The 20049-nt window shown below is 44.7% G+C and overlaps 1 protein-coding gene across 1 annotated transcript in view; it reads left to right on the plus strand.

The window, feature by feature from the left end:
* Positions 1–20049, plus strand: part of PLEKHG1 (pleckstrin homology and RhoGEF domain containing G1) — a 218637-nt gene that overhangs the window by 145851 nt on the left and 52737 nt on the right. The window contains exon 4 of the mRNA XM_040627958.1: positions 14186–14286. Coding sequence (XP_040483892.1) covers positions 14186–14286 — 101 coding nt within the window. The remainder of the gene's footprint in view (positions 1–14185; positions 14287–20049) is intronic.

The following is a 20049-nucleotide window of genomic DNA, read 5'->3' on the forward strand; positions in this document are numbered from 1 at the left end:
TGTGGTTTCGAATGGCAAATGGCAAAATCAAAATCACATTGAGGCAAAATTACTCCTCAATTTTCTCTGCAAGCTGCCTAAAGGACGTTATGGGTGGGTGGGTGGGTGGGTGGGGGTGTGTGTGTGTGTGTCTTGGAAGGAGGCAGAACAAGCCATTCTTTTAAACTGCACTTTAAAATACTTCTTTCTGAAACAAAACTTTTATTTTTTGGATCAACAAGAAATGTTACAAGAATCCCTTCAGTTTTGTAATGGGGCTTCAAGTTATGCTGTTAACCTTTCAGAAGCTCTAAGTGAGAGATGAGTCGGGAGGGGCTCCCCAGCACTGGCCAGAGGGCGGCCTGCAAATACAGAACTGCTGAAGAGACGCAGCTTTTGTCCAGTTTTCCATAAAGCAGTGGATAAATCACGCAACGCAGGGGTCTGTTTGTAGCCTCCTAAATGGTGTTCCAAATGCAAATGTAGGTAGAGAAAAAGGGTGTGAGTTAATCTCCTTTTGATTAGGGGAGCGTTTCTTTTCTTGTGCTAAGCGGGGAGTTACCCATGGGTGGGAAGCGAGTGGAACATGAAATGCATCTTCCAGAGGTTGGTGGTAAAAATCGCAGTTGCCGGGACAAAGGGAGGGGAGGGAGCAGGAGAGGAATGCCGGGTTGGGTTACAATTCAATACAACTTCAGCCTCAGGGAGTTTGAGAGCAGCCGGGCTCCTTAACCCTTGCCTTCCTGGCTTGGCTTCGCGCAGTTAGCAGACAGACGCAGTTTCAGGAGTTCACTGCCCTCAGTCTGAAGACGCTAGGGGCTGGGAAAGCTAAAGGGAACACCTGCAGTTGCTGACGTCAGTTTTGAGGGAGAGCAGGAACTACAAAGAGCAGAGACTACAAAGGCATTCTTGCAGAGCTGTGTGTTCATGACTCTAGCTTCCCCTCTCCTGGAATTAGAAATGCACATGCTCAGAGGAGCACCTGACCCTCAAGGAGTGGGAAGGATCCAGAAGGATTCCTGGGAAGAATCTTGGCCTGGATTTGCCAGTAGGAGGGACCATCTTGGCAGTAAAAGCAGAATGCGTAAAGACAGTGAAGCCAGGGGACAGGGGACATTCCTGAAAGTACCAGGAGTGTCTGTGGGTTGGGGGTAAGGGCGGGAGGGGAGGCAAGAAAGTGGTAAAAGTTGAGTCTGGAAAGGTAGACAGGGGTGCAGGCCTTGAAGGACCTCCCTCCATGCTGAAGACTCTGAGAAGTCCTTAAAGCATTTTTTGCAGGAAGCATAACATCAAAGTTGAGTTCTAGAAAGATCACACTGTCTTCATTCTGAAAAGTTGGAGGAATCAGAGCCCCACAGAGGGACTAGTTAGGGTGCCCACGCAGTAGGCACGGTGGGGGATAACCAAGACCAAAGGAGGGAGGGGAGGGAGGAGGGGTCTGTTTCAAGACAGGTAGGAGAGGCGGCATTTATTGTCTGGGTGGTCATAGCAAGTGAGATGGCCAGGGTCTGGGAGACTTCTGAGTGTCCTGGAGACCTTGTATGCGTATGTCTCCTCTAACCATCCTCAGAGCCTGTCCCCAACACGATGGTTAATAGGAAGCAGCCTAAGTACCTCCGGCTCTCTATGGCGCTGTGAGTGCCTGTGGCAGAGAAAGGGGGGGGGGAGTTTTTATTAGAATTTATCTGTGCGGATAGAGTTCATTTGCTTTTGAACCAAAACAGGTTCCAATCTGGCTCCTTCCTTGCCCTCCTGAGGAGGAAGCGGGCACACAGGAGGCCACATGTTAGCCACAGCTACCAACCAGTGTGTGCTGGCCATCTTGGGCAGAGAGGCTCCTTGGATGGGCCTGGTCGTTGAACCCACGGAGTAAAGACGAGGTACGGATGTTGCATTATCCCTACTCAGAGGCTGAGGCAGTGGGGTCTCAGTAAAGCCCATAACCCTCCATGGGGCAGCTCCCAGCCCCAGGCCGCCTGCCCTTGTGGTCCGGGCACTTTCCACCATGCTGCAAACGGAGCCCACCCTGGAGCAGAGGACTTCGTGAGGAATCTGCTGGGCCTCTTGCCCCTGTCATGCTGTGTCCTCCTGTGAAGCTACTGTCTTGGGAGAGCAGGTGTGCAGCGGATCGAAACTGTATCTATTACAAGAAAAGCACGTAGTGTACTTCTGTTCAGATCATGAAAGTGCTCTGTAGAAACTCATTCTACAACCATCTCTTGACAATTACGGAAATTTCATCCTAGGAGGTCAGTCTCCCTCCCTCCTTCTCACTTCTAAGTACCAAGACATTGTGCCTGAGATTTAGGACTGGAGAAGAATTCCTTTTCCCCAAGTCACACAGTTCCCCCTGTGGGCACGAATTGAGATCAGGCCTCCAGGAGGACAGAAGGAAACTGCTGGATATACCCCATTCAGGAGGCCCAGCACTCTGAGAAAGTCAGGTTTCTGGGGAGCTCCCCATCATGCTGGCCCACCTGCACCCCCATTCTACCCTCTGTTCTGCTGCAAATCTCCAAGCCTGGGCTATTTCTGTGTCAATCTGTAACTTCTGGTTGATTCTACTGTGATGAGATCAACAACAGTGTAGCCAGAGAAGCAATGAGATATGTCCTTAGGGCTACTCATTGTTTTTGGTACAATGAACGGAACAGTTTAGCCTATGCATCTCCATATTTAGCCGTGGATTGCCTAACGCAGCCAAGGCATAATCACATTCATCCGTATTGAAAAACTGCCCATAAAGGGATCAGTCCTTGCGCAGTTCTTTATTTTAACATATACAGCCTCGTTGCATTGCAGTTTTCAAATAGAATAGCTTGACCTTGAGGGTCATTATCCAACTGTGTGACTCAGTGATGGGAAGTTGAGCTAATGTCTTCCAGCTTTTTGAGCTATTTAATATCGCCCAGGTAGCTCCAGCCTCTTGGCCTCGTGGAAGCTCGGTTTCGGGGTTAGAGCTCCAAGGAAAGTAGCACAGATAGCACTGGGCTTTTGTCTCCGAGGCCTTGTTTCCTCTCCCTCAAGTGTGCGCTCCTTGAGCACCTACTGCATACAGATCCATTGCTGTGCACATTGCCTATATTACAGTTCCCGTTCCAGTAAAAGAGAGTAAAAAGTGTCCCGACTCATTCATAAGTCATATAGTTAATTACTGTCCAATACGTGATCGGGTTACGCGTGCGTTAACCAGTGACGTGTCTGTGGCAAAACTGTGTTCCTGTTTTCATGGGCCATTACTTGGGGTCCTTATTTCACAGTTTCTGGCCCTCTAGAATTCCAAGTGGAGGTTGGATGGTGGTATGATTCGTGCACAGGAAATGTTTTTGCTGCCGAAAGCACACACATTCCGATGCTGAGTGACGGCTTTGAAGCCGTCAGTGTGCTGACGTGATGTGCAGAGCGCTGGGAAGGAAGTCAGAGCCCCACGATAAAAGTCCAGGCTGGCTGTCATGCAGAAGAGCAGGCCAGAAATCACTCGCAGAAGCTTAGCACTTCCACACGCTCCCATGGGAAGCAGTAGGACACCTGCCACGATGGCCGTGCCCACCTGCGAGGGAGCTTTCTGCCCTCCGCTCGCCCTGCCCCTCTGCGTACCCACATGCCGCTCCCGTCCATCGGCCTTGCCCTGTGGCAAAGCCCATGCTGGCAGAGCTGCTCGTCTCTCCGCATTTCTGACGGATCTTCATTTTATAGCAGTTGCCAGTTCTATCGCTTGTAAATGCTCTGCGTTCCAGGCTCTCCATCGTGTAGCGTTTGTTCAATAGACTTAAACGTCACGTGGTCCTGGGAGATCTGGGAGGATTCGTTTGTGAGGATTCCGCATGACCGGTTCGGAAAGGCGCATGGTCCTCTGGGGAGAGCTACCCGGAGTCGTGCCCCTAAAGAGGAATGGAGTGACTGACCTGGGGGGTGACTGGCAAGGGGAGGGGGACGTTCGAAGGAGAGGGAGAGGGGAGAGAACTCGTGAACTGAACGGCACGGGAAGGTGTGCGCCAGTGTTGGAAGTCAGATGCCGGTTGGTTGAAAGCTGGCGGGCTTAGCTGCTGGAAAAGCACGCCCTGGGATGTGTGTGGATGGACACACGCGGGAGGTGGGCTCGGCGTGTCCGCGGACTGATACTGATTCACATGCGGTCTGTGACGATGCTGGAAGGTGGCAGGTGCCGAGTCCGTGAGAGTGGTTGTCTTTGGAAGGCTCCTACCTCAAACCTAACAAAAACCACATTGAGCCCCCCCGATGATGCCCACGGCAAACATCTCCTGCTGTGTAAAGATGCCGCATTAAGGACTAAAGCCTTGGAAGCAATAGTGCAGAGCTCCGGAGCCCAGGCGATCATCAGCCGGTCCCAGTTTGAACGGGACTGAGTCACTCACTCTCTGTGTGACCTTGGGAAACAACTGACATTTTCTAAACTTCCGGTAAAATGGGACTACTAATGGGATCCACCCCCTAGGTCGTTGTGAAGATTAAATGAGATAATGCATAGCTCAGCACCTAGCAATAAACATAAAGGTAATGACTCGTAATAGTAAACGGCAGTAAGGAGGCGTTAAACTTCAGATGATCTAATAACATAAATTTATTTTACTGATCTTTTATTTTATTTTCTTTCCCATATACAAAATCCTTTGGGCTTTATTTAATTTTCCTTAATTACCATGTTTCAAATTATACCAGCAGTACCGTGATTATAATTGAGATGAATCAGTTCTCATTTTAAGGTACTTAAAGCTTTGCCAAGACACCACATCTCTTTGCTGTTTTCCTCCTTAAGGATTATAGCCACATCTAATTGTCTCTGTCTGCTTCCTTCCCTAGCTTGGGACCTGGAGAGTAAAATAGCAGTAAAATAACGATGCTGTATTATTCCTGTATTCCTTCTCGAGGAAGTGTATGATAAACTTCCTTCGCTTTCTTGTCTCATCAGCCCCCTCTGGAATGGTTCTGGCAAATTCTCTGGTTGCCCATTCTGAAGATGTTAAACATACTTTACATTAATGCATATTCAATAAGCACGTGGATTATCCCAGAAATGCTTTACTTTTTTTTGGTAGTTAGAAATGATGATGGGATTAAAGAGTACGGAAAAACAAAAAGCAATGGTGGGTTTCCAATAAGTATGGAAAGCTATCTCAGTGTGAGCAGGACTTCTTCACTGGCATGTGTCCACTGCTCTTATTTTAAGAAGAGCTTTACATATGAGAATGCTGTCAATGTGATTTGAAAACTCTAAACACGGTTTTTAAAAATAAATATTTAACAAAGCCAATAGGAAATTAAGTTTCCTGCCATGTTTTTATTACAGAAGGGAGTCTTGCAAGAACTTTTTTGTTCTAATTTGGTAAGATAAGAGATTAATTGTAGCATTATATTTGCACCAAACTTTAATTTTTATGACATTTTTAGATTTATTTACACTTACATACATCAGATTCTTCCTCTGGATGTCAACATGAAGTAAATACAGACCATTGATTTACATAATGGTTATCAGAAGCACAGGAAAAGATGGGCATCTAGCTGCTTGGAGAACTCTAATATATTAATGCTAATCCGGTTTCTTCTATCATTCGAGTACTGTAGACTGCCAGTTCATGTGTATTTTCTGCTTAAGTCTTTGGGGAAAACCAAACAAATATACCCAGTTGTCTTCAAGCAAAGATCTGTATCTCTTTCTACTCAATGTTGCTGTTTTTAACAGAGAATTCCTGTCTGCCCTTCTGGGAAAACCTGTTCAACCCCCCTTCCCCCCACCCACCCCTTTCCAGGGCAGGCTGTTCCATCTCCTTCCAGAAAGGAACCTCCTAGCTCCCCTTCTCTCAAGAGGGAGACACGAAACAATGGAGGGGACAGAACAGGCTGTATCATTTGTCACAGCTAAGCAAGAAGGCCATTCCTGACATTTTTTACTGATGTCTTATGTATTGAAAGTATTATACTGGGTAAATGAGGCTGAAAGCTCTCAGTTTTTTATGATTCTTTTACTCAAATATCTCAGAGCCATTAATTCTGACTTTCACATATCGTCAATTGAGATCAGCCTCTGTACCATCAGTTAGGAAAACTGAGAACTGATATCACAGCAAGAACAGAAGCTGCTTTGAACTCTCCCTTCTCCACTCCCCTTCTCCCCCTCTCCCACGTGCCTGTGGGTCTTCCTCTCTTGTTCTCTCCCTTTCTCTCCTGGTCTTCTTTCTCCTCTTTTACTTTCTACTCCCCTTTTTCTTCCGTCTCCTCTTCCCCCCTTTTGCTCCCCTCCATTCATTCTCCCCCTCCCCCATCTCTGCCCCCTCCCCCACCCCACCCCCAACATGGTTGGCAGAAGAGTTTGCCCTGGTGATGATATATTGCATTTTCGGTGCAGTTCTCCGCCGTGTGGGGGCTACATTATATAGACTCAGGGAAAACACTGTTCCCACAATAAGAGCTTTGTTTCCAGCTTGATGAGTGGCCAGAGACCCCCAGCTCCCATTTTAGCTGTACCTTCCTCCCTGTGAATGTGGACAGAGAAATAAGAGAAAAGAGATCAACTGGAAGATTCGACTTCTGATACTTTATCTGCAGGCTGCAGAGGGAGACTTTACTATAAACCCTGATTAGTGGCTTCTTTGGAAGAAAGATAAAGGGTTTCTTTCATGATAGCCCCACAACACTTTGTAAATAATTCTTATAACCCTCCCATTGTCATACTCTGTATGACATACACATGTCTCTCTCCTGTCCTCTCTTGTGAGCACCTGGAGCACAGGGATCACATCTTACTTGTTTCCAGATGCACCTGCTTGATACAGAAACCCACCCATAGGACGGGACCCCCGAAAATCTTCTCGAAGTACATTATAATAAAACTGTTGGATGGAATACAATGCAGCCACTATAAGGAATGAGAAAGAATTCTATTGGCATATAGGAATCATGTGTGTTTATATACATCAAGTGGAAAAAACAAAGTTGTGCATCAAGCATAGGTCTCATTTTTGACAGATGTCATTATGCCCCCGAACATAGCTGAGAAGCTTGTCTACCGTATCATTAACCACAGTTACCTCTGGACAGTGAGGTCTGTGCAGAAAAGGAAGGTCCTGGAGGAGGGAAAGGGAACTTTTTACTCTATATGCTCTGACTCATTAGAATTTTATTTTTCTATGGCAAAAAATGAAGCTGACCCATGTCATTTTGGCCACTCCCCCCCCAGGGGCTTATCTTCCTCTCCTCTACCTCTTATCTTGTCCCCTGACCTGGCTCTAATTGTCACCTTGCCAGAAGTTCTTTACTTGTCACTCCAAGCTTCCTCCTTCTACCTTCTAGCTTCTGCTTCTCTTCACTTTCTCCTTCCCTCCACCCACCGCCATCCTGTTCTTAGAAGCCTGAATGCCTGTGTGGGATGCATGGCTGTGTGGGTGTGGGGGGGTGTGCCTGTGTGGACAGATCAAGCAATCAATCCTCCCTGGTCCTACATCTCTTCCAGTTACTGCTCCTTCCTGGGTAGCCCAACATCTCAAAATTGATATTCCTCTTACCCACTTCCAACTCAGTCTGCAACTCTCTCCAGTCACTGCACTCAGGACTCGACTCTACTCCCTCAGTTTTCCTGAGACTGTCTGGAAGAGGTGGGCTCGCCAGGCTCTGTGCTCCAAGATCTTGGGACCCCCTCCGGAAGCCCTCACCGCCGCTGCACTCGGGGGTGCGGTCTCGGCAGCGTGAGCCCCGGCCTTCTGTGCTGCCCCTGGCCTGGCAGCTCATCATCTACCTTTCTCACTGCCCTTGCAAGGACGCTTTGGTGTCCTCACGGCCACGGGAGACTTCCCGGGGATGCCATGGCCTGCTGACCCTCCCCAAGGTCGCAGTTTGCAGACACTGAGCTACTCCGCAGCCTCTTCTGTGTGGCCAGGTGTTTGACGCGGCCGCGGACCCCGAAGCATGGGACAATATCTGTCCGTGTCTCCGAAGCCCAAAGCTGTGCAGGCACGCGCTGCTAGCTCCCCACAGAGCTTTCTGAGCACACTGCTGTTTTTCTTCCCGGATCCTGTGCCTGACAGACCTCTCCTCGGAGATGTCCTCCAGTTACCTCTGGCTTCACACATCCGAAACAGGCCCATCTTTGCACCCAGACCACCCCGGCTTCTCTTCAGGTCTCTCAGGAATGGGGAGAGGAGCTGCAGCAGTGGGGTCTGGGCAGGGCCGGTGATTCTGAGCCAGTCACTAGCCATCGTGATGTTCCTGAGGGCACTATTCGTGCAGAGGACAATGGCTAGAAAATAAAACCCATATTTCTTTTCAGAGCTTGGACCCTAAAAGGAACAAGATGAGCCAGCTGTAGTCGCATGAAGACCTCCTGTCTAGATGAGCGAGGCCAAAATATAGGCCTTGTCTCCTTTTCACCGTAGATCCTTCGAGGTAGATTTTCAGTGTTTTATCTGGGCCCGAGGCAGGCCAGTACAGCGGCTACCAGCCACCCAACGAGGCCTAGAACCATCCTGCCCAGGCCTCTGTAGGCTCGGCCAGCAGGAGCAGCCCTGGGTTAGTTTTACCTCACCAGCCACCTGGCAAAGCAAGTCAGAAGGAAGGATGAGGAGGAGAGCTCCCTCCTCTTCCTGGAGGGAGCATTCCAGCTCTCCCCATGCCAAAGCCAAATGGATGGGGAGATGAGGGGTTGGTCTCACTGCCTTTTAATTCACTCACTGCCAGGGAGGATAAGAAGAGGTCTTGCTGGGAGTGAGGGGAACAGTGCTGCTCCTCTTCAGCATGGAAAGAAAGAGAAGTGCAGACTCCCTTCTCCTTGTTGGGGAACAAGAATTCCTGTCTCCTTCAAGGTCCTTCCAGCCAGACTAAGAATCAAAATGACACGAAACAGATTAATAGCATATATACAGACAAATTCCAAAGACAGGCACAATGAGGTCTATAAGTCATCCTGAACCAAGGAGAAGGGGGCAAGGGTCTGGGACTTCAGGGGGAAAGGAATGCAATTTACAGGAAGGTGAAAAAAAGTAAATGATTGGTAAACAAACGTTTGCTGGGCCACTCAGAAACAATGGGACAAAGAGAGGACTTTGCTCAAAGTGGCCTTGCTTAGGCCCCTCTCTGTCTACCACACCTAGTTCCTATCATAATGGAGTTCTCGATGGTGATAGCTTTCTTTCTAGAGCAGGTCATCTCTCTAAATTCTTTTTAGGCATTTGAGGGGGGAGGTACAGTTTTTCCTGAAATTGCAGGGTTTTGATTGCTCTAAAAAAATTATTTATTTTTTTATTTATTTGAGAGAGAGAGCTCTGGGTGGGGGAGCAGAACCAGACACCCCACTGAGCAGGGAGGCCGGACTCGGGGCTGGTCCAAGGAACCCCCCCCCCCCGACAGACATTTAACCAACTGAGCCACCCAGGCACCCCAGGTTTTGCTTGCTTTTTAACTCAAAATAGTCTTCGTGCCAAAGTGGCCCATCTTGGGGCAGCCTGCCATTGGCCTCTACATCCTGAAAGCCAACAATGTCCCTCACAGCGTGACTCTCGCCCTTGACTGGCGCCTTTCTCTCCTTCACGCCTCTCAGCAGAACCTGTGGAGGGCTTGGTCATGGTTTACCTGCGCTGCTCTGCGGGTCTAACTGGTCTCCCCGCCCCAGTTCTACAGCCTCGGGTGGGTTTCTTCACGGATGCCGGGGTGGTCTGTCGTCTCCCTCCATCCTTCAGTGGTTGCCACCACCTACAGAGCATGGAAGATTCTCCACGATCAGCCCTGTCCTCACCCTGCAGCCCACGTCCAGGGCTTGTGTGCGCATGCGTGGGGGCCCGGCTCTCCTGACCCAGCTCAGCACCTTGAAGTGACTGATGGCAGCCCGGCAGCCCGTATAACTTACCCTGTGCCTGTTCGCACTTTTCTGCTTCTTGGATGTTGTCTCCTCCCTTTCTCCACGTCCAGAGAGCTGCTTATCCTTAAAGGCTCAGGTCCACGCGCACCGCCTCTAGAGAGCCTCTCCTCTAGAGAGCCTCTCCCAGCCCAGGAATCAGCCACTTCTTTCTCTGCCTCCCCTCCCCTTTCTCTGCCAATACTGAATATTTATCAGCCATGCGGCCTAAACACTGTATTGTACTTACTTGTTTACAGTTGTCTTTCAACTACACAGGGAGCTCCTTGGGGGGAGGGATCATGTATTATTCATTTTTTTTAATTCCTAGCTTGTAAAACAGAACTTGGCACACAGTCTTATGTCCTCAAAAAAAGGGGTGGGGCGGAGAGGGTTTGTATGAATGAATGTGAATGCTTTTAAACTGTAAATTGATATACAAGTGTAAGTTATTGTGGTATCAATGGCGTCCCAATGTCATACATGGCATTTGTAGGGCAGGTTTGGGGATAAACAGATGACCCGTTCTAGTAAGCTGGAGGGGTTGGAGAAACAGGAAAAAAAGCTTCCTTCAAAATAAAGACAAAAAAAAAAAAAAAGTCTTACATAGGAGTTTTATCAAAGGGTTTGGAATTTGGAAGCGCTAAAAAGAGAAAAACCAACCAGAAAGAATAAACTATAAAATCGCTAGGTTGAACTTTGAAATGTCAGCAAGAGGATTCAGGAATGGAATCTTTTTGTCTCTACAACGGACTCTACACAGGGGGTGGGGGGCAGGGGAGAGTCAAAGGGATGTAAGCTATGAAGAGCTGTTATAGTTCTAAATCCGTATTTCTTCCCCTCGTGTGGTTTATCTTCATTATATCAAACAGGTTATAATTTTAAAACGTTTTAAATGTTGTTTTAGAGGAAGAAGGGAAACGGGGGGGCAAGGACATTAATTCCGTAGGCATCTTAGAGAAAGAAGGCAAACTACCAAGAGCGTTGAATTTGAGTTTAAATCTGAATTCGAATTCTGTCCATTTCTCCAGCGTCTCTGCCGGAGGTTTGACTAGACCAGCGCTTCTCTGTCTGTGGTGAGGGACAGGGACGTGCATGCGTGTGTGTGCACGTTTTCCGCCAGTCAGTCACACACAGACACTTTTGGAAAATACAATAAAAAATGAATTGCTAGAAAAAGAAAAGAGAAATTGGACGTGCAACATGAAAACCCAAATTGATCATTAGAGTCAACAGATCTCCATCTGTCAAAAGGCTGTAAGTTTCCATGCGCTTAGTCTCAATTTCTGCACTGAATTCGCTGTAGTTCCTAACAGTTTGCAAACTGGCTCCTTTTCCATTTGCCACACTTCAAATGGCACTGAGTTAGTCTTTACTTGGATGTTTTCAGTAACAGATATTAACAGGCAATGAAAAAGTTAATGCGAGGAGGACACCCACGCACAAATCTTGCAATCTTAAGGAGATCCTAAGGACATGAATTATTAGAAAATAAATAGGCAGAATTTGAAATGACATAATAGCTATTTTTTCCACCGGTGGAAAGCTTTTTTTGTGTGTAGCTCCCTGCCTCATCCCTCTCCCAGTCAAGTGAATTCTTTGATCTTCTTGGCAAATAATTGTTTTCAATGCAAAAGTTTTAAATTGATCCTTCATTGTTAACTGCAGGGTAGCCATAGATGCTGACATCAAGTCAATAAAATTAATAAGCAGTGTGACAGGCTGCAATAAATTTCATGGGTGTCTTTACTCTGTCATTTGAGCACAGACCCAACTGTTATTATCGCTGAGCTTCGAACCTCTCATTTTGGCTGGTGATGATTACAGCGGCTGATGCCGTGCCTGCTGCAGTAGTTCTCAGTAACTAGTTTAGGGTTAAAGTATCATATTTAAAAGACTTAATTATGATCAGTGGGGGAAACAAGTTGTGGCCGTAGGACTTTGATCTGTTTTCTAGAGTGGCCTACAAAAATTTGGACTCCTCACGATCTGTTTTCTCAACAATTTCAGAAAACGAGCAGCCTTTAAAATGTAGTTTCCCTACCACGGACTGGGGGGTTTTGAAACTCTTTCATTTGGAGAGGGGCCATTATTTGTTGGAAGTGGGCCATGGTTCTTTGTCTCTAACCCCAGCTGAAATTCTTCAAGCCCCTTAACTCAGTCTTTCCCTCATATGAAGAATTTAGGATCAGGTTTCTGCAAATGAGCAAGCACTTCACTTGAAGTGAGAAAAAGGATTGTTCAGTTTCTCATTTAAACCCCATGGCAGCCAGCAAGGTGAAATTGGCGTGCGTATGTCATCTCTGTCCTGCCCTTTATCCTATTTGGTGCAGCTCATGCTTATCCATATCCTTCTGTTTAAGCTCACGCCCGTCTAGAACCTTCTGTTTTACTGCCTTAATTTTGCATATGATGTGTCCTTTTAAAATGTTGATCAAAGTATAAACAGCTATCAAATATAAGCGTTCGATGCAAGTTAAATATTAGCCCATCTTTTTGTACCATGTGTAATTTTATGTAACTCTCAATGAATACATTTAGGTTTACATGTTCAAAAGGCATTCATTTCACTTCTAGTTTTCCTGAGCATTTTTTATTTAGGCATTAACTCTCTAGCCTATACAGATACTTAAGCTCCTTGTAATTGTTTCATTTATGAAAGTAGGGAGGCTATGTCTTGCTGTTGTTGGGTTTGGGGTGCCGGTTACACTTAAACCTTATGAATTTAACTTCTTTTTGAGATGACCGCTGTCTTAAGAAGAAAAGATATTCCCACAAAGCTTGTTAGAAGAGGGAAAAAGGGGGATACCTGGGTGGCTCAGTTGGTGAAGCGTCTGCCTTCAGCTCAGGTCTGATCCCAGGGTCCTGGGATCGAGTCCCGCATCAGGCTCCTTGTTCAGTGGGGAACCTGCTTCTCCCTCTCCCTCTGCTGCTCCCCTTGCTTGTGCTCTCTCTCTCTGACAAATAAATAAATAAAATCATTTTAAAAATAAAAGAGAAAAAAAGGTTTATAAACATTGGTTTGTGCATGCCAGTGATTTCAGTGTTAAAGAACTAGGAGGTGAGTTGTGTGATGCAGTCTGGGAAACATGCTCCTGAGAACTGCCTGCTTCTCCTCTGAGGAGCAGAAAGAGCACGAGAGAACGAATGTGGCATATTAAAAGAGAAGAAGGAAGAATTATCTGATGGTTCTTAAATTTCAGTTTCTCCTTTGGCTGGTTGCGCCTAACTGCTATTGTGCTTGTGATGGGACTTTGGAATGTGGCTGTAGCCTGGGATTTGCACAGGGTCCGTTCCTCCCCGGGGTTGCACGAAGCCGTGTGACGTTTGGTCAAGGGCCATAGTACATTGTGCAGCCCGGGGCAGGGGATTCTATTTATTTTTTATTTTACGTTATTTCAGCTGCTTTCACTTTTTTCTTTATTGTTTTCTTGCCTCCTACCGAGTTCTTTTTTCAAGCATTGCTGGGGAAGGGGGGACACTCAGTTATGAACTCTCACACCCAGGGTGGAAAACAGCTTTCTCTCAGCACCTCGAAGCTTCCAAGCCACGGACATTCAACCCACAGTGGATCTAAGCCCATCTTAGCTCTGCTTGGGAGCTGTTGCTGTGTTAAAAGATATAAAATCATTTCAGAGTTGTCCATGGCTCATTAACATAGCCTACTAGAGAGAGTGAGTTATGTGCTTATTAAAATAAAAAGGGGGGGGGTTCTTATAAATTAGCGTTTGAGAAGGAATTTTGTTCTGCATTTTAACAACTGATAGCTTCCTGATTTCAAGGTTATGTTTAAGCAATGCTTTCTTTTCCCAGTTTATTGAGATATAATTCACATAGAACATTGTATTAGTGTAAGGTGTACAACATAATGACTTGATGCGTGTGATTATTGTGAAATGATTTCCACAATGAGTGTAGTTAACAGCCATTAGCGCACAGTTACAAATTCTTTTTCTTGTGATGAGAAATTTTAAGGTCTGTATTTCTGGCTTTCCACTAAATGAATTTGAGTATCTTTTTATCATATAAATCAGTCAAGGAAACAGAAGATAATGTTGTTATGCCAAAAATCTGACCTTATGAGAAACTATGATCATATTATCCATCTAAGGAAGCTTTAATACATTTGGGGGGTATATAGCTTGATATATACCATACTCCTTCTTGCTTGAACTCCCCATTCTACAAATAGATGAGTATTATCAGCATTAATAAAAGTGACACTGTATTTCATAGTACAATTAATGAGCACATTAGTGTAATAATTACTTGAAATTGTTATGAGAGATTCGTCTCGCATAAATAAAGATGACTTGGAGAAGGACAGGTGTGTTTAAGACATCCTTCTCATTGATTTCCCAGGATTACCTTGACTGCATCAGGGACCAAACAAAACTTCCTCTGGGGACAGAAGAAAGATCAGCCCTCTTTGGAAACATACAGGATATCTACCACTTCAATAGGTAAGTTCATACTCAAAAGATCATTCTCACCTAGGAATGTATGACTTTCTCTCAGATGAATGCAGCCTAAGAGAACTTCACCTGTATTCCTTGATTCAATTTCATACATTTTTACGTGCTATCATGCCATGAAGTCTTCTACCTGGAAGCATCCTTGTTCTAGAAGAGTTTCACAGTTATTTACTACTCCATCCCAATCCATCCTCCTGGCTCAGAGAAGAGACCTGTTTAACCTGACAGAGCAGGGACATTGTTCTACAACACAGCATGAACAGGGCATCCAAAAACGTGTGCACACTTAGTCTGCAGCTTCCCCGCCTCCACTGAATTTTCTAAAAATTTTCTTCTGCCTAGGGAGTGGGCAGGACCCAGTAAACACACAAACACTTTAAGTCATAGCATACTCATTCAAATTAATTAATAAGTTAAATGATTAACTCCAATATATATTAAGTACCTATGACGTAAAAGACACCGGGCTTAGGAAATTTGCTGAAGGGGCTGGGACCAGCCAATCAGTTAGTATTTTATATTGTGAAACTTCTGCCAGGCTGTAGGCAAGTGTAGAGCACAGACTCTCATTTCCAACATGTCTGGGTTTGCATCCCAGCTGAGCCATGTAGATCTCCTTGGGTGAGTCTTGAAATGGAGTGGAAAAACTAACTTCCTCCCCGCAAGTCTGTGCCCATGTCTTCCTTTCTCAGTGAAGCTTGCCGGACACCCACATAGCACGTCACCTGCTCTGCCTTTTCTTTCTGGCATTTATCCAATTCTGTGACACACTCTATGTTTACATCTGTTGTTTCTTTCCTCCTCACCCCCACTCACGGAACACTCCCCAAGGCCTGGGTTCTGTTTTGTTACTGCCCAGGTGCCTAAACAGTGCCTGGTCCATCAGAGGCATGCAAGCTTTTGTGGAATGAATGACTGGAAATAATAAGAATATCTATCTGTCTGGTTATTGTAAAGCTTCTGTGCTCAAACGCTGAAAGGGCCTACTTAGCTCAATGCTGGCACAGAGGAAGCATAAAAATATCAACCAGTGATGATGTTGATTTTGTTATAGTAAAATCCCATTATAAAATTCTACGGTGCCCTGTCATTGCATGACTCAACCATAATGCAAATTATAAATCTTATCCCTCTTTGTTTAATGAAATTGGTATAAGTGACACCTGGGGGGCAGGAGCCACATCTCCTTTTCTACCTTTGAATCCCTAACACCTAAGACAAGCCTGGCCTCTGGGAGATCTGTGTATAGAATTGCATCAACTCCTCCTTTCATTTGGAAAGTCTAGGATATAAAAACTGCCAATGTTGCAACATCTCCCTGGTTTGACTCAGGAGACTTTGGAAACCAGTCTGCATGTTCCGAGACTGTGATTTTCAACCTGAACTACACTACTAGAATCACCTGGGAAGCTTTTTTTTTTTTTTTTTTAATATGATGGATCCCACCCCTAGATATTATAATGAATTCGTTTGGGGTGGGGCCAGGGCATCAGAAGTTTTTAAAACTTCTCAGATGTTTGCAATGTACAGCTGTGGCTGGGAAACACTGTCTACCTAAAATAAACACAATAATAAGAAAATAGAGAAAGGGCATACGAAATTGAATGAGGCTGGGACACCTGGGCGGCTCAGTTGGTTAAGCATCCAACTCCTGATTTCTGCTCAGGTCATGATCACGGCATCGTGAGATCGAGCCCTACCTCTGGCTCCTTGATGGGCATGGAGTCTGCTTAAGATTCCCTCCTGCCCTCTCCCTTTCCCCCTCCCACCACTCAGGCGTGTTCAGTTCTCTCTTGAAAAAAAAAACAAACTGAATTAGGGAATTTAGAGTCTACATGTTCATTGGTATTAAAACAGCCTCCCATTTAGCAGTCGCTGATGGTAAAATCTCATGAACCCCCAAGTGGCTTCTCCTTCCAGAGCCGAGCAGTGGCACTGTAACATGGGGAGAGGATTGAGGCATATGTGCTGGGAGGCCCCTGGCCTAAGCCTCTGCTGGTTTGGCTGTACATTGATGGTAATGACTGTTTGTCTCCTGCTTACTTCATGCCGGAGGCCGTAGAGCTTTATGCTCATTATCACCTTATATGCCTCATCTGGGCTTCTCTGACCCCAAACCCCAGGCATTTAGCCACAATCCCTCTCACCAGAGTGGAGCCCTGCTTTTCAGGCCATGGTTTGGGACGTGGTGGCATAGTCCAGAAGGGCTTTTCCTTTTTTTTTTTTTTTTTTTTTACTCCCTGAAGTTTAAATCTTCCTGTGTCTCCTAATTTAAAGAAAGGTAAAAATGATGTAGCCCCCTAGGTCAAAAAGAAGGGACCTTGGCAGTGGAGCCCATTCTGCAAAAGTTGGAAGACTGAGAAGGTCTTTGTATTCCTGAATTGGTTCTCTGTTCTTTTCTCTTTGGTGTTCTCTGGACAAGGAGGTCAGACCTGTCAGCCTGAGTCAGAGTGAATGAGTACCCGGATGATGATGTGTCAGGGATCCATGTGGTGACACAACATGCACGCAGTAAACACCACGTGTGCATGCCTGGCCCTTTCGTAGATCACACTTATCTACCCCTGGCACATGCATGATCTCCTGTAATCCTCTTAACAGCTCTGGGAGGCAGATAGAACGCAGATTTTATGCACATCTTACAGATGAATCAGGAGTGCAGTATGGAAAGTCCTTTGCTCAAGGACAAAGAACTAGGCATCCAATCCAGCCTATTTTGAATACCTGGTTTTGTCACATTTCGATTGGTAATCCTATTATTTCATTTCATTATTTTCATTTTTAAAAATTTTATTTATTTATTTGAGAGAGGTCAAGAGAGAGACAGAGAGCATGAGCAGGGATGAAGGGGCAGAGGGAGAGGGAGAAGTAGACTCCCTGCTGAGCAGGGAAGTCCGACGTGGGGCTTGATCCCAGGACCCCAGGATCATGACCTGAGCCTAAGGCAGACGCTTAACCGACTGAGCCACCCAGGTGCCCCAACAAGCAGATACTCTTGGAAATAATAATGAAGAGCACCTGGGTGGCTCAGTCGGTTAAGCGTCTGCCTTCGGTTCAGGTCATGATCCTGGGGTCCTGGGATCAAACCCTACATCGGGCTTCCCTGCTCAGCAGAGAGCCTGCTTCTCCGTCTGCCTCTCACCCTGCTCGTGCTGTCTCTCACTCGCTATCTCTCAAGGAAATAAATAAAATCTTAAAAAAAAAAAAGAAAGAGCATCTGCTTGTTTAACTTTTATAGCTGAGCTGTCCACACTATTATGTCCCTATTTGTTTTTACTTCCTTTCCCTTAGATCTGGAGTCTACATTTAGAGCTCAAATATCTTTGCTGTTATATTTGCTTAAGTAAGAAGTATTGATGTGACTTTTTATGTTAATGCCTCTTATGAATCTTTTATTATATACCCTACATCAGTTGGTTTCAAAGGTCTGACTCTAGCAAATCTCTCGTTGGGGCTTGAAATAATTTTAAAGTTTCTATTATTAGTTCAGATCCAGGTTTTTCAACATATTATAATATTGTGACCAACTAAGCAAGATTTAAATCTCTAAAATTAAAGAGGGGAAAAAGAAAATGGTTTTATGCTGGCCCAAAAAGCTCTGCTGACTAGATTGTGTTTTCAGAGTATATTTCCAAAAGATAGAAAAGTAGCATGATAAATAGCCATGGACCCTATCCCCACTCTATCAAAGCCTTTTCTTGTGTGATATTTACTTTAGAAATTCTTTAAAGCATAAAGACATTACAAATTCTGTTGAAGCCCCTTATGTGTTCCTCGCAGTTGCATCTCATTCTGTGGAGAGTGGCATAGTAAGGTGCTGGTAAACCAGTTCTCCGGCATTAGGACGCGAGAGGGGAATCTGAGATGTATATTGTTTGCCAGTTTCTGTGGTGTAAATATTCCATCACAGCAGATTTCAAGCTATTAGCAAGACATCACTGAACATGGAATTAGGAGGAGGTGCGCAGAATTGGCTCAGGCAAGCCAGTATAATCCGGTTCAGTATACCACTAGAACTGGAACTACTACTAGCCCAGACTTGGTGCGTTACTCCCAGGTATGATTTTGTTGTCATGACTATCTATGTAAGCATTTATTTAAAATATGTAACTCACTTTCACTTATTTCAAACATGGCATAAAATGTGCCAACCTTTCACAAAATTTTTTCTCTCCACATTGCTTTTGAGATTTATACCTCTCTTGTTTATTTTCACTGCAATGTAATATTCCATTGGGAGATACATTACTTTGTGTTTTGCCAATTACAAGTAAGACTGAGCATCTTGTCTTGTTTGTTGGCCACTTAGATTTTTGTGTGTGTGAATGTCTGCCTTCTACTCACTGCCCATTTTTCTGTCAGGATATTTCTTGTTCTTATTGCTGTGTAGGCTTTCTTCATGATTTTTGGCTAGTGATCTTTGTGGATTATTTGAGTTGCAGACCATCTCCTACAATGAGACTTGTCTTTTCGCTTTAATTACAGTTTCTTTGAAAAGAAGTCATATAATTCATAGGTTTGACCACACTAAATAAATGTACATTTTATAATATGTGGATTTTGTGTTCTATCTGAAAAATTATCTTATGGGGTGCCTGGATGGCTCAGTCAGTGAAGTCATGATCCTAGGGTCCTAGAATTGGGCTCTGAGTCAGAGTCAGGCTCCTTGCTCAGTGGGGAGTCTGCTTCTCTGTCTCCCTCTGCCGCTCCCCCTGCTTGTGCTCTCTCTCACTCTCTCTCTCTCAAATAAATAAATAAAATCTTTAAAAAAAATTATCTTGTAATCTCTGTTCATAACTATGCTCTATTATTTTTCTAAAAGTCTTAAAATGTTGCCTTGTCTTTAACCTTACTACTGTTGATGTAAGTATGGTATATGGTAGGAGATCCAAATTCTTGTTTTCCTATGTCTGGCCAGTAGCCTGATCACCACTAGTTGAAAAGTACATCCTTTCTGTGCTGATTTGTACCTCCACATTAGGAATCCCATGTGAAGTTTACATGTATGTATGAGTCTGTTTCTGAGCTCTGCATTCTGTTTCATTCCTCTGTTTGTCCATCTCTGCCCCATACCACATCTTCTTCATTATTAAGCCCACATTTCTCTTCCGTATTGGCTTAGCTTTTCATGACTCTTTGCACTGTCAAGTGATTTTTTTTTAATTAGTTTGTCAAGTTCCCTGAAGAACTCTGTTAGGATTTTTATTGGAAATACACTTAATTTAGATTAATTTTGGCACAATTGACATCTTTACAATATTGAGTCATCCCATGCATAAACATATTTCTCTTCAACCAAGCCTTTTTAAAATGTCCTATAGTAGTGTTTTATAATTTCTCCATCACATTCATACATACGACTTTTAAAAACTTATTCCTTTTGATGTTATTTTGACCAGAATATTTGTCCTATTTTGGAATTGACTATTATTGTCCTCTCGGAATGCTGTTGATTATTTTATGTTGATAGTGTATCCAACTAACTTTCTAAGCTTTTCCATTAGTTCTAATGGTGGTTTATAGATCCGTTTGGATTTTCTGTATAGACACTAGTATCTGAAAATGAGGAAATTTTTTTGTCTTCCTTTATAGTTCTTCTACCCATTATGTTTTTTCGTATCTTATTTTTTGGGTAAGTCTTCTCGTACAGTGTTGATTTGATGTTATATCTTTATCATCTTTCTGACATTAGCAGGAATGCTTTAACTCTCTTACCAATAACTATGATGTTTGTTTTGGGATTTACATAAA

Source organism: Ursus maritimus, unplaced genomic scaffold, assembly GCF_017311325.1.
Source record: "Ursus maritimus isolate PB19 unplaced genomic scaffold, ASM1731132v1 scaffold_13, whole genome shotgun sequence".
NCBI lineage: Eukaryota > Metazoa > Chordata > Mammalia > Carnivora > Ursidae > Ursus > Ursus maritimus.